This window comes from Chiroxiphia lanceolata, chromosome 4 (genome assembly GCF_009829145.1).
Source record: "Chiroxiphia lanceolata isolate bChiLan1 chromosome 4, bChiLan1.pri, whole genome shotgun sequence".
Lineage (NCBI taxonomy): Eukaryota > Metazoa > Chordata > Aves > Passeriformes > Pipridae > Chiroxiphia > Chiroxiphia lanceolata.
The window spans coordinates 45,258,994-45,272,784 of NC_045640.1; the positions used below are offsets into that span (position 1 = coordinate 45,258,994).

At 38.5% G+C, this 13,791-nt stretch overlaps 1 protein-coding gene across 4 annotated transcripts in view; it reads right to left on the minus strand.

Moving 5' to 3' along the window:
* MND1 (meiotic nuclear divisions 1) overlaps positions 1-13,791 on the minus strand; it is a 41,294-nt gene that overhangs the window by 26,253 nt on the left and 1,250 nt on the right. For 3 of the 4 annotated variants that reach the window (XM_032686836.1, XM_032686838.1, XM_032686840.1), the window contains exons 2-4: positions 12,682-12,747; positions 11,821-11,878; positions 10,111-10,259 (exon numbers count right to left, since the gene is read on the minus strand). In XM_032686836.1, the coding sequence (XP_032542727.1) occupies positions 10,111-10,259; positions 11,821-11,878; positions 12,682-12,747 (273 nt within the window). Of the gene's footprint in view, positions 1-10,110; positions 10,260-11,820; positions 11,879-12,681; positions 12,748-12,963; positions 13,049-13,791 lie in introns of those variants that run through there. The other variant, XM_032686837.1, reaches the window with a different exon arrangement.

Consider the following 13,791-nt stretch of genomic DNA (forward strand, 5'->3'; position numbering starts at 1 on the left):
TAGAACGTGGGTTATCTAGAAAAAAATAAGTGAGGAATTCCCCCTCTGTTGGAACCTTCATCTATCCGGGTACAAGCTTTATATTGCTAGTTTCAATTATTTTAAAGATTATTCCTATATAGTAAACCCCTTTACATTAAAAGTAGTTTTTAATTCAATTGTTTTCCATCTTTTTAGATTTGCCATAATAATTAAGTTAAAGTTTACTAAGAGAAGTCTTGTCATGAGCTTTTGTTTTTGCTTCATTCATTTTTAACACCATTTGATAAGTACTAGTTATGCAACAGAAAAAAAACACCCCAGGCCAACCTCCTTAATAGACAAAAGGTGAAAGAAACAGTTGTGCAGGCTGAATAAAAGAACTGAATTTCTGTGGCTGCTTTCAGAGTTGGCATAATTGGCACGACCTGAGGGACAGATGGCTGTCTACTCAGAAACAAATACCAAGTATGCCCCAATCAACCCCAAAAAACCCATCCCAAAACAACAGAAAAACAGCTGAAACACCTTTTCTCCAACATTGTTTCACAAATGCTAGTCTAATAAGGAAAGCTGAAGGAGCTTCAAAAGACATTCACATGACTGACAGAGCTATAGAAAATTTGAATACCTGGACATGAAGGATATGCTTGTTACTGCATATTAGTGTATTTACTAAACCCAGAAAGTCCAAGGTGATAGTTAACAGGTCTGTTCAAGGCAAAAAGAACATTGAAAAATATTTTCCGTTAAAAAGAAAGGGAGAGAAAGAAGAAAAGTTTTAATTTTTCCCTAAAGGGCTTTTAAAGATTGCTATCCCTAAGCAGCTGGGCTATACACTGACAATGCCTTCAGGGACTAAATACAGACAGTCCCAAGATAAAACACATTATTCATCTGATATTCCCTGAGCTCAAGTCCTGCTTAAATACTACAAAAAACAAATCAAACTTTATTCCACAGACTTTTAAAAATGCCCAAATTCTACACTGAGATATTATCAGTAAAATAAAAAGTGTCAGTAAAATACATCTATCAAATTTCAGAGTTTTGACAGCAGTCTTACAAATTCACTCTTTCTGCCAATTTCATCATTTTTAAGTAATGCTCAGACAGATAACCAAGTCATCAACAATTCCTGATACACAGAACAGTCTTTGATGGAATTACCATGTGTTCAAAAATAACGAGCTGTTTGGCTGTTATAAAGAAGACCTTTCCTCTAAAGTCTCCCTGTTCAAAATAACATCACACATTTTGGTTTTATACTCTGGTTTTTTTCTAAAATTTTTTTTTTTATTCCTTTCAAAAGAAGAAAATGCTATGAATGTAGACTTCTATAATTGCATGCTGGTAGTTTATTTCTGCATGTGTGCTAATTTTCTAAAATAAAATATGCTTTATTAATTGAATTACAAGATTTTAAGGTGAAAGTCAAAGTTCAAATTAAATAGGATTACGACTAACTGTGCCCATCAAATCCAGCTTTGAAAGTAGTACTGCCTCTGCCCTATCCCTAGGCTGGAAGCTCCTGGCCTTATAGCAGAGGAAACTTCCAGACAGCACAGAACACCTAACCCTTTAAACTTCCTTGGGATACTGGCTTTCTGTTGATATGCTGAACTGTCACTCACACCTGCCATGCCCACTGTGGGGCACAGGGAGACATGCAGGGCTGCATCTGTGCCAGCTCTGACCGGGCTTCCGGGGTGCAAGCCCCGTGTTTACTCCCAGTTTCTTTTCATTTCAGATTAACAATTTCATTGCAATGTCAGGGACTAAGTCAGCAGCCAGTACGCGAGCCTCTTCAAAAAGGTAAACTGTGAGATGATATCACCCAAAAAACTGACAGTTTCACAGAAAACACTGTTTGAAAAACCTGTTGTTCTTTCCTGCATTATATCAGGAGGAATATATAATATACAGTAGTAGGGGACGGTAATGATATATCCTTTTTAATATAACAGGAATCTTCTTCAAACCTATTTTATAGTCTTTAGAGTTCCTACAGAGACAGCGTTTTTAAAAAAAAATTGCTCTTAAATCATGCCAAATCATGCTCATCCAGAAGGAAGGAAAGGGAAATCTACACTTCACAGTTGCCATCAATCTAGTTACATATGAACAGCTAGTAAAAGGAAAAGCATGAAATTCAGCTAATGAACACCAAATTATGAAGTTGCTTAATTCTAACAGAAGCCTCCAGAGTATTTTTAGAAGTCTGCCATGACAGCAGTAACTAAGCATAGTCTCCAGGGCTTTGTAGCATGCCATAAAACATAATTCCAGAAGGCTCTAATAAGTTACAGCATTAGAAGAGTATTCTCTGCTGGACATTTTAGGACTTACTAAATTCAGAATCATTTCAAGGCATCACCATTTTTCACGTGCAAGATGCAAAGAGGTAACAAAAACCCTGGACTGTTCAAATAAAATGTTATTAGCATTTTCCAGGAGACTAATCCAGGGAATAAGCTTTGCAGGATCAACAAACAAACCAGCACAGATAAAATCAACGTATTTGCAATGTTTAAATGATGCAAATTCTCAGCCTCTTGTTTTAAAGGGAGCTCTTCACTGCTCCAGCTCCCTCTGGATGGTATGATGTTAACTAGTCATACCATACCAGCTTTGCAGTGGGCCTTTTCTTTATGAGTCTAGTCCTTTAGTTCAAATAAAGTGTACAGGTGAGTGAAAGCCTGCAGCGAGAGGGGTCACTAATTGCCTCTGTTGGGAGAGTCATGACTATGCGAGCAAAAAAAAAAAAGTGAGGCAGAATTAAATGGAATCGCCCAGCACACTGGGGCTGCAGACTATCAAAATGGCCAGGCTGACCCAAGGAAGAATAACTAAATAAATAAGTAAGGGGAAAGCTAAATGACACGCCCTCAAATAAGATGGAAAAACGGAGGCCCAGCGTGGATATGGGAAGACTGCTCTAACACGTTAGTCAACACACTGGGATCCTGCCTACATATTATAGAATCACAGAATGTTAAGGGTTGGAAGGGACCTTAAAGATCATCTGCCATGGACAGGGATGCCTCCCACTAGACCAGGCTGCTCAAGGCCTTATAATGGGCATTAAAAGAGAGACGTCTTTAGCAATTAGACTTTTATTTTTCCTGGAAAGGGATAATCTATTATATTTTCTTCAACCCAGTAAAATTAAATTGTAAGCATACATATGTCTAAATCAATGAATGAGAAAAACGCCTAAATAAATAATTCCTAACACAAGTCACAGGCATTAGTTGCAAAAGTTCTGATGTACATCTCTGGTTTTAGAGGGCAATTCTTTAACCACGCCACCTACTCCCTTATCATTAATAAAATATATACAAAAAGATAGCGCTAAGCTTTTCTAAAAGGTATTTCAGTAAAGCTTAAAATCATGATAAACCTTAAGACACTTTCTGCCTGCAAGTCCTTTATTTTCGATAAATGAAAAAAGTTGTTTAAAAACACACTGAATACTGCATTACTACAGCTTTTCAACTGATCATAACGTGAAAATCTTACATCCAAAAAAATAACCTGTTCTATCAAAAGCATTAGGTCATGGATTCTAAAGGTGTTGCACATGCACCTGTAAGAATAGCTCATCACTTCCATGAGGCAAAAAACCCCCACTGAGATCCTGAATTCAGAACCATCAGAGGCTGAAAATTGCAATAGAGACCTGAGGTATGCAAGGAGCTCTGTTAAGGGCCCATGGTGTACCATCTGCTGAGGTACAAAGCAATGCCAAAAGCTTGCTTCACAACAATAGGGCCTGCAGGCACTCCCTGCTGATTCAAAGCGGCAGCCAGGGCACACATCTTGTCCAGCAGCTTCAGCAACAGTCACCCGACTCCAAGCACCATCAGGCTTGTTACTCCTCACTGAACATGACATCTCCACGGATTTGTACCTCCATTCAGGGTTGCTTTTAGCCAGCCACCACTGAGCATTTGTACCTACTTGCAGTCCAGAAGCAATCAAACTGTGTGGAAATACCCCAACAACTGAGTGAATCAACTAGATCGAGGAAGAGGCTGCTCAGACTGAAACAGTTTGGGCAGCAGAAGTTTCCTGAACTTCAATCAGTGGTCTCAATCAGGCTCTGTTTAACAACTTCCCATGCAGTAACCCAGTCACAGTATTTAAGGAGGAAAAATACACCTAAAAGGTGTATTTTATAAAAGCCATTACAAAGCAAAATGCAAGCAAACCCAAGCTGCATCTTGAAAGAACTTTCTGATAGTTAAAACTCAAAATTTTCTGTGTGCATTCTAAACAAACATGGTTCTCTCCTTTTAGTTATGTTGTCAAATATGTTCAGGATGATTCAAGCCACATTACTCACAATATGGTTATTTTTTTCCATTAACTATTTTCAAACAATGTGCATTCCTAACATAAGCATTTCCTAATATAGCATTGCCTTAGGTTATTTTTTTACTAAAATAAATCCTTTTGCTTTTCATATTTCAATGCTCATAAGTACAATCAATTTGATACATATGAAGTCACTTTATTTCAACATGTTGGTTTTTCGGTAGGGTTTTTTGTTTTGTTTTGTTTTAAACTAGCTGCCAAATGAGAGTTAGGATGTATTGACTTCTAAATACTTCCCTTGGCTCAATATACGAGTCATGGGAAGTGAAAATCCCTCCTCTTACCAACCCTAGGGCAGGGATTTAAGGAATGAAACATCAACTAATCCTTTTTATCTTAACTAACACTGCCCCAGTGCAATGCTTGGTGGGAGAAAAAAAATTGCCAGAAACTCTCAAATCTCTGTTGCTCATGAGTATTTTGATGCAAGCACAGGAAACAGCACAAAAAGTCCATCCTGTATCCTGCTCGCAAAGATTCCGTTCAATCTTTTTTGCAGCGCAACATGACACCATCCTGCTCTCAGCTGGAACAGCAGCTCTAATACTGTTTGCTGTTAAACTTTCCCTTGCAAAGCCTAAGAATACAAAAGATTAACCCCCGGGAAAGCAACACCAGGAGAAATAAGGTGAGACAAACAACAATAACAGAGTGAAATGAACGGGTTTGAACTGAACAGTGAAATGAACTGTTACAACACCAGACTGAGGAAAGGAAGCAAACTGGTTGTTTCCCCAAGCTATTGGACTACAGTACTCCCAGTACTCTCAATAGTTACACTAACAACCACAATATCTTTGAAGTACTTGGTATTTCAGGTCCCTATCTGCTAAAAGTACTACATTATGCTATTGCAATCCTCTATAACCTTATGGTTCCAACATATATGCCTGTCATACTGAATGCCAGACACTCTTCAATGTCACCAAGGACCATTGAAATTGCTTCTGCCTCCCTTAGGCCCTGCCAAGTCAGTACTAAACCTGCCCTGTGCAACTCTAGCTGAGATGCCCTGGAGCCTGTCACACTGGCTATGGCAGAAAATGTGCTGGAGAGATGGGACACTCCTCATGGCTTCTGAGGATCAGGGTTTGCAGACTCATCAGCCCTTGTGAGACAAAGGCTCACTGTTACTAGTTACTTCAATTAATGCTTAATTGAAACCACTACAAAGCAAAATGCAAACCAGCATTAAATCACCTAAAACAGTTGCAAGTGTTTTACCCAAGACACGGATGAAAAAATGAAAGAAAATCTAAGCTGAATCTGTTTATACTAAGGCTACATCAGAAAGGTTTCTCTTTTCCTCACTCATTGATAGGCCATTACCTGACAACACTGTTGTCAAGTTTTTGGCTGCATATGTCTTCTCCTCTTTAGCAGGTAATAATATATCCTTCACATTCATGTCCCTTCTGCAACAACACATACAGCAGAATACAAAACCCCAAATACGCAAGGGAGCTAATTGTGTGAAACACATTAGCAGTTCTTACCCAAGATTGAACATGGCTGTCATTAATACGCTGGAGCTGCTCATCTCCAGTCTCCTCATTTTATGCAGGCTACACAATCAACAAAAACCAGTGGAATCACCAATAAATGATGATCTTTCTGTTACATGGTGTAAGTCAAATTCTTTGTTAGTTTAATAAAAACCCCAAGCATCCAATATTGTTATGCCGAGAATAAAATCTCATTTTATCTAACTATAACTGATCACAGGTTATTCAAAGCTTCAGAGTACAACAGGAAAATATTGATAAAGAATAAAACCATATCCTTTCACCTTTTCTTATTAAAGGAAAAAACTCACAACCTAAGCACCCTGTCAGTAAAGCTTCCGCAGTTCTCTGAACAGGTGAGGTTCCACTAAAAATTTCTTCGCTTATAAACATTGTTAAAACAGTATTTCTCAGTCCACACCCTTGGTATAGTTTCACCATCTTATAGCTGTATCCACCTAACTAAATGCAACTTCCACATGCAAACAAACCAAATGTGGGTATAAACCCATCTAACCACAATGCAACTTCCAACTTCTTTCACTTTTTCAGTGGTCCCCTTCACAGCTGCATAAGCATAACCAAGAGATTAAGAAAAAGCATCTGGTAGAAGGCATAAACTTTTAAGAGCAGCCATGTCACTGCAAAATAAACCAATACAAACTCCACAGGCACCTACTTAGCAATTCTCTTACTCTGTGAGCTACTGGAGAAAATAGCAGCAGAAGCATCTGCTGTCCTTGCTTTTCAGAAAAACAGGAAGAAGTCCAAACAGTAACTCTGGGTTAGAGGGCAGCACCAAGATCCTAAACCTAATTAGATCAGCACAAGTTCGCTACATACATAAGTTCAGGGGTTAGTGCCCCTCTCCAAACACCTGCCCCCACAAAAGCAAGCTGAAAGATGGGGTCAGGGAGGTGAGCTGTCAAGAAACTTTAGCATTATTTTTAATTGTCATATCGCTGCACAAAGGGATCACACTAATGATGTCATATATCCTTATAGAAAAAAATCTAGGGTATACCAGAAGCCCTGTGAAGTGCAACTTCAAACATCTGGACAAAACTGACTTGCTCTTCATCATGAATACTGAGTCAGACTTCTTTGCTACTGAGTAAATTGGGGTGTGGCTTATTAATCACTAAAAAATCTGAAACAAAAGAACTCTTTCAAGAACAGTTCCCAAACCAGCCACCCCATAATCGCAAGCTCTCTAAGATACAGAATGCTATGAGCAACTTGGCTAGAACGTGCTGAAGTACCTACCAATGTATGCAGGCAAAAGGTCCTGTAGCAGGCCCAACCTGTCAAACCTAAGCCTCAGAGACATGAATTAATAGAAGGATTTGCATCACAGAGAAGATTGTTCTGTTCCTCCAAATTATTTTCAAATGTCTTAGTTCAGCATTAGAGATCACTCCTTTCCCTTCACTATTTACCCTCAGCAAACAAAGATATTGTCTCCTGGTAAAAAGCCTTAACTGCAGTATGAACTGAACTGCTGGAATTTTAAACACGCTTTAAGTAAGGCGGCTTCATTCTGGCTTTTAACTGCTAAAGAAGGAGACCAACTCACACAGTTACCAATCAATCTGGACAATTTGATCAGGAATGATCAAAGACAGGCAACATGCAACAGAAATGGTAAAATAGCTGACTTTTTTCCTCTGCTTTACATGTTCTCACAGGAAGTTTTGTGATACTCGGTGACTGGGTTTAGAAACCCTTAAGAAAATCTGTATGTGTTCACATCAAGAAGACTACAAACAACAAAACAGCTAATTCGAACTCACAGACAGAATCTGTTATCATCCTGTAAAAATGTTCAGAGAGCTATTCATTGAAAATGCCACCCTTCCACTGTGTCAACAGGGAAGTTATGTTCAGCTAGCAAAAATGCTTTTCCCTGAAATGCTGAAACATTTCAAGTCTCATCAGAAAAGTGAGGTAATGAATAGAAGTGCTTTATAAGACTCATAACATGGTCTAAAGAGAGCTCTTATACCAATAAACCCACATGCAAGGAGCAGGACTTGGTTTGCAAATGAGGGTCTGGTAAAAAAATATTTCTTTTTAATAGTTTTATGTTGCAAAATTGTTCATATCAGCATGGTTTACTTCCTACACAGAAATAACCATAAAATGATGTTACAATACAGTAACTACATGCTTATTATAATTCCACAATAATAGATGGTTTTGTCTTTAATAATGTAACAGTACATTTAAAGCAGTACAGCATATTTTTGTAGATAACGCCAGGATATTTATGGTGGAACACATTAGCTGGATTCTGCAAGACATTCATCAGGGTATGCTAGAGACCTGCTTGACCAATTATCTTTGAAATTCATGATGGGACTAGGCCCAAGGCCAAAGAAAACCAACCAACTCCTTCATTCAGCTACTTGAGTATAACATGGAGTCTGAGCAACAACAGAAAATTCACAAGAGCAAATCATTTGCACTGAACAAGACAGTGGCACCAGACCATTTGGTGAACAGAGACAGAATTTTGGCATGTATTTGTTCAATTGCTCAGGTGGCATTTATGTTCTGGTAGAGTAAATAGCCTGATCTAAAACTTTCATGAATATATTAGTAAGTTGAGTAACTTTGCTAGGAAATTCAGTTCCAAGTCAGTGCAGAGTTAAACTAATCTCTTGTTTCAGACAGATGAAACTTCACTGGAGTAAGAATCAGTGCATTGTTACTACCAGTCCATAAAAATTAATTTAAGCTCAGTAGTGCCAGATTAAGTCCACCCTTGAAAACAGTGCAACTATATCCAGTTAAATCAAACTCCTTTTTCAATTCAAGCTGGGGAAAAAAACTTTTTTTTTAAATTATCTTGATATAATTGTATAAATATAATGAAGTAGCTGAAGTTGACAACACTGTACATAAGAAGGCGATGATGATACCAGAGCTATGCCTGAAGAAAATAAAGTCTGTAAAAATGTTCAGATGCTACCAATAATTTTGCATTAATTCAAATGATTCTTTGATGAAAGACTATAATGCTAAATAAGCACGGGAAAACTTGGCAGTGTTGTGGTGCAATCACACCACCTGGTCTCATAAATCTATTTTGTTGATCTTGTTATCGTATACTCCCGTTGCAAATAAACTGAAAAACAGATGCTTTCCCACTCCCATTAGAAGAAGCAAGAAAGACAGTTCCTAAGAAGTAGTTAAGAACCAGACCAACAGAACAGCAATGCTGCAACAAAAGACGCCTTGCTCTTCTGCAGAAGAGCCTATCCTTCCCCTCTACTCCACCCTGGTGAGGCTGCATCAGGAGTGCTCTGCCCAATTCAGGAAAGACAAGCAATTACTGGATAGGGTCAACAGAGAGCTACGGAGATGATGAGGGGACTGGAGCACTATTCTTACAAGGAAAGGCTGAGGGAGCTGGGCCTGTGCATCTGGAGAAGAGATGACTGTGAGGGTGCGTGTCTACAGGATGGAGCCAGACTCTTTTCAGTGGTGCCCAGTGAGAAGACAAGAGTCAACAGGCACAAATAGGAAGTTCCATGTAAGTAAGAGGAAAAACTTCTTTCCTTCGAGGGTGACAGAGCACTGGAACAGGCTACCCAGAGACGTTGTGGAGTCTCCTTCTCTTATAACCTGGATGTGATCATGTGCAACCTGCTCCAGGTGAACCTGCTCTAGCAGGGAATTGGACTAGATGGTCTCCAGAGGTCCCTTCCAACCTCAGCCATTCTTTGATTCTGTGATTCATGACCAATTTGCTCTTCTCTCCTACTAGAAGTACAATATGGGATTACAGAAGTGCTCACAAATTAAGCCATAGATAAAGCAGAGAGGAAAGCACAATGGCATGAGAAACCACTGCCACATTTACTCAGGTTATGCATTTCAGCACTCATGACTTTTACATTATCACCACAGGATGGCCTACATTATGTAAGAGACACAAAACCATACACTACCTAAATATTTTGAGTCCTTAAATGACACTTTGCATCATGAATAACACACTTTCAGCACCAAGTAGATAAAAAGTGTTCTCAAGCTCCAACAAGAACTTCCAACATTTTTCTGATGTGACAGTAAGATAATGAGAACATCCTACCATGTGTGACAGATAATTCCTATGGTAAAAATCTCTGTGTGTGGGCATGTACATTTGTACACAAGAGATATAAACGAGAATGATCAGGGGGTATAAGAAAAGCAAACTCATTCAGATAAACAAGTATTTTTCATAAAATAAATTTACCTGAGACTCCAACTCCTCCAATTTACGCTTCCTGGCATGAAGAGCTTTACTTGGAAAAGCCCAGAAATAATTGGAAGTTCCAATTCTATCAGTGTCCACCATGCCATCGTCAACCAGGCTTTGCAGAATCTCTTTCACTGACATCGAGGCTAACAAAAGCAAAAATATCAAATTAGAACTGCATAGCATCTAAACTATGGAGAATTATGAATACACAACCCATCATCTATAATCACCTGTATGAATATTTTACTCTAATATTAGTCAGCTAGCTAGAAGATTTCAAGACGACACCCACCATGCCAGAAGCTTCCCTTGAAAGGACGAATCTCTTTGAAATCAGCAGTTTGTTCCTAAAGACTGCTATTCTGCACATCTGCTAACAGTTATTTGCAAAACACCACTCATGAGTGTCATACAACATATATGCATAGCACAGTACAATACCATAACAAACCCATGAGAGGTACTTCAGAAATTGTCCTGCAACCTTAATATGGATTAATTTACAATTTCTTGATTAGGAATGTAATTACATTTCACTTTGTAATGCTTATCAAAGCATTTAATAGCAGCAGAGGTACTAAAGCCATCTGTCTACAGACTCAGGAGGGACAGATTCTACTCTTGATTTTGTTCCAGTACAGAACCTTACCTGCAGTTACAAGGACCCAAAGTGTTTCTGAACATAATTGATCATTTTTTAGCAATTCTGTGGTATAAGTCACCGTTTTAAAAAATGATGACTGTTAACAAAGCAAAATCGTTATAATATCCTCAAGTGTTGAAGATATAAAGACTTTTGAGCTCATTTATGGGTTTTGGTATTTGATGTTCAATTTCTAGTCTAAAAGGGATCCCAGATCAAAATCTATGTTTTGGAAGCCATAGGTTGGATGCCAGGATGAGGCCTTTCCACAGGCTAGTCATTTTTCTTTTCAGAGTAACTGGGGTTTGTGTTGTGTGGCTAAATGCCTTCATACACAGAGGCTGGACGAATTTGGATTATTCAAAGATGTTAATGGTTTTAGAAACTCTACAGTTGATTTTTAAATATTAAATTCTACTGCTTGTATTTACCACAAATTACAACTGAATATACGCATTTGCAAACCCATCAAGACAGCACCACGTCTCTTCAGAAGCCCATGAGTGCCTGTTAGCTGCTGACACAATTGCAAAACTCAGCTTTGTGATATTCACGTCTGCAGTTCTTTCAGCAAGTTCATTTACTCTTGCAATGCCACCAAGATATGGCAGTCAAGGACAGTGGTAACTACATGAACATTCTGCTTTGCCCCCCTTTTGTCAATGAACATAGAAGGAAGAAGAATGAGAACATATAAACCAACTCAATGGCATAAGATAAATCCTCTTGGACCTAATCCTAAACCAATGGATCTCATCAGGAAAGCTTTCATTGAAAAGAAAAACTCCTTCCATCTAGAGCTGTCCAGCCATTTTTGGAGGGGAAATAATGATTTCATACACTGAAAGTCACTGCAAGTCAGGCAACTTAGAGCCCAAGAAAGCCCCCATCCCATATCACTTTTAACACCACAGCCCTGCCATTGACCAGTCTCCCATTCTAGATATTTTTTCCATTATTACACCCACAAGCCTAAAATTGTAGCCAGGAAAATTTATGCTACTTGACCTGCCCCAAAAATGATTAATGGTTCAAGAGAAATAAGTTTTATAAACACTTACTAATCCCTTTTTCTTTTGGAGCAATCTTCTCTATATCCTTCAACTGGAACACATCTTTCTGTGCAAAACATGAAAGACAATTTAGTTCCAAATGACAGCATCATCTAAGCCTGAGTGTTTCTCATACTAAATCAATGCCAACAACAGCAAATAGAAAATACACTGTATGTTTTGGTTTTGCTAGGGAAATAGGCTGCATATTCCTCGACAGAACTGGAATGTTCTTGAGAATTAAATAATAAGAAAAATACTATTATTGTAACAAGCCCTGTTCTTTCCTTCGGTACTCTAAAGTCACCATATTTTGCCTAGTTAGACCATAAAGCCCTTAGGGCACACAGAGCCCAGGTCAGATTGCCAGCACCAGATGCACCACATTGCTCAAGTACTCGGGTCACAGTATTTTTTTTAATAGGTGAAACATGGTGGATTACATATGCCACCAATACAACTGAACATCTGCTTTTGTATCTCCAGGTCCCTTCCCCCTAGGAACCTCTTCTAGTCTGCTCTCATCTTTTCTAACACTCAGATTTTTTTCCTTCTCTCATAAAATGCAGTGAGATACCTCCTAATCTCCTACTGTCCCTCTTATGGCAACAGACTCAAAAAGAGACAATGTGCATTGGTAGCACATGAAGATTTTAACACATCTGTGCATGTTCATGCCTTGGCTCCACCAGGAGATGATTCATCTGATTAGAAGCTAAATGAAGGAAGGTTTGTGCCTGTAATTTATACACTGATGACACAGGGCATCAGTGAAATGCATACTGGGATACAGAGTTCATCTGCAGTTAAGCTCCTTTCAGGACATGTTTTCCCACCAATGTAAATGCAGGATAATTACAAGTTACTTACTGTTTCAAAAAAGATCTCCATCATGCGAGCTCTCTTCTCCTCAAAGCTCAGACCTTTTTTCTTGGACTAGAACAACGAAAAAAAAAATCAGCTATTTGAATAGTTAACAGCTGCTCAGAATTCAAATCTATTTACCTCTAAGTTATATTCTCCATCCTTTAAAATGCCATACCACTAACCCCAGGCTTTCTTTGCAAACTACTTCTTCTTGGTCACTACACCAAGCTCATTCACCTGCAACCTGTTAAATGGAGAAACCTACCTTCTAAGTTTAGAACTGACCTTTCACACAATCCAATCCACCTCCAGATTCAAGGTTTCTTGACAAATACCAATCCTAAAGTGTGTATTTATACCAAACGCATGCAAATGTTTAATAGTCCTTAGAAAAGAAGGAATATCTTTTGAAGTTTTTTTAATAATTGTTTTCTAGCTTTTAATATACACAAAGGTATATTAAAAGATGTGAGATGCAGGCCATTAAGGGGTTTTTTTAGGAGATAAAGAGCATTTTGAGGTAGATATTTCTTTGAATGTCCTACCAAACTGTATAATTTCAAGGTCATATTTTAAAAGCTCTGCTGCATTTATTTCTTGTCTCTGCATTTGTGTGACCAAACAGTAAATAACACAGGTTGAACTTGAAGCAAAAGGCAGAAATAGCTACTCACAAACTGCTACCAGCAATACCAAACTGAGAAATAGCCTCCTCTGATCACTTTCAGAAATGCTATTTTGACATGCCCCTTGTAAAATTCGGATATAAAATATTTCATAGCGATTTGGAGTTTTATTAATAGCATTTAGCATAGTCCACAACAACTTGAAAGCAACTACCATAATGTGAAGCCGAAAAGTTTCCCCTTGCCCCACTCCCTACCTCACAAGCTGTGCGTGGCTACAAGAAACTGAGAGAGGGATAGAAAGAACACCAGAGGTTGCTGGCAAAAAAGGTCTCATTTAAAAAAAGCCAAAAGACATATATATTGTCATCCTTGAGTCAATGGAAGTGGGCATTCTAATAACATGATGCTTTGAGAAAGACATGGTTATGTTTCCAAGTGTCGACAGAAGGGAGTCAATACCATTTCTACTTTTTAACAGCTGCTT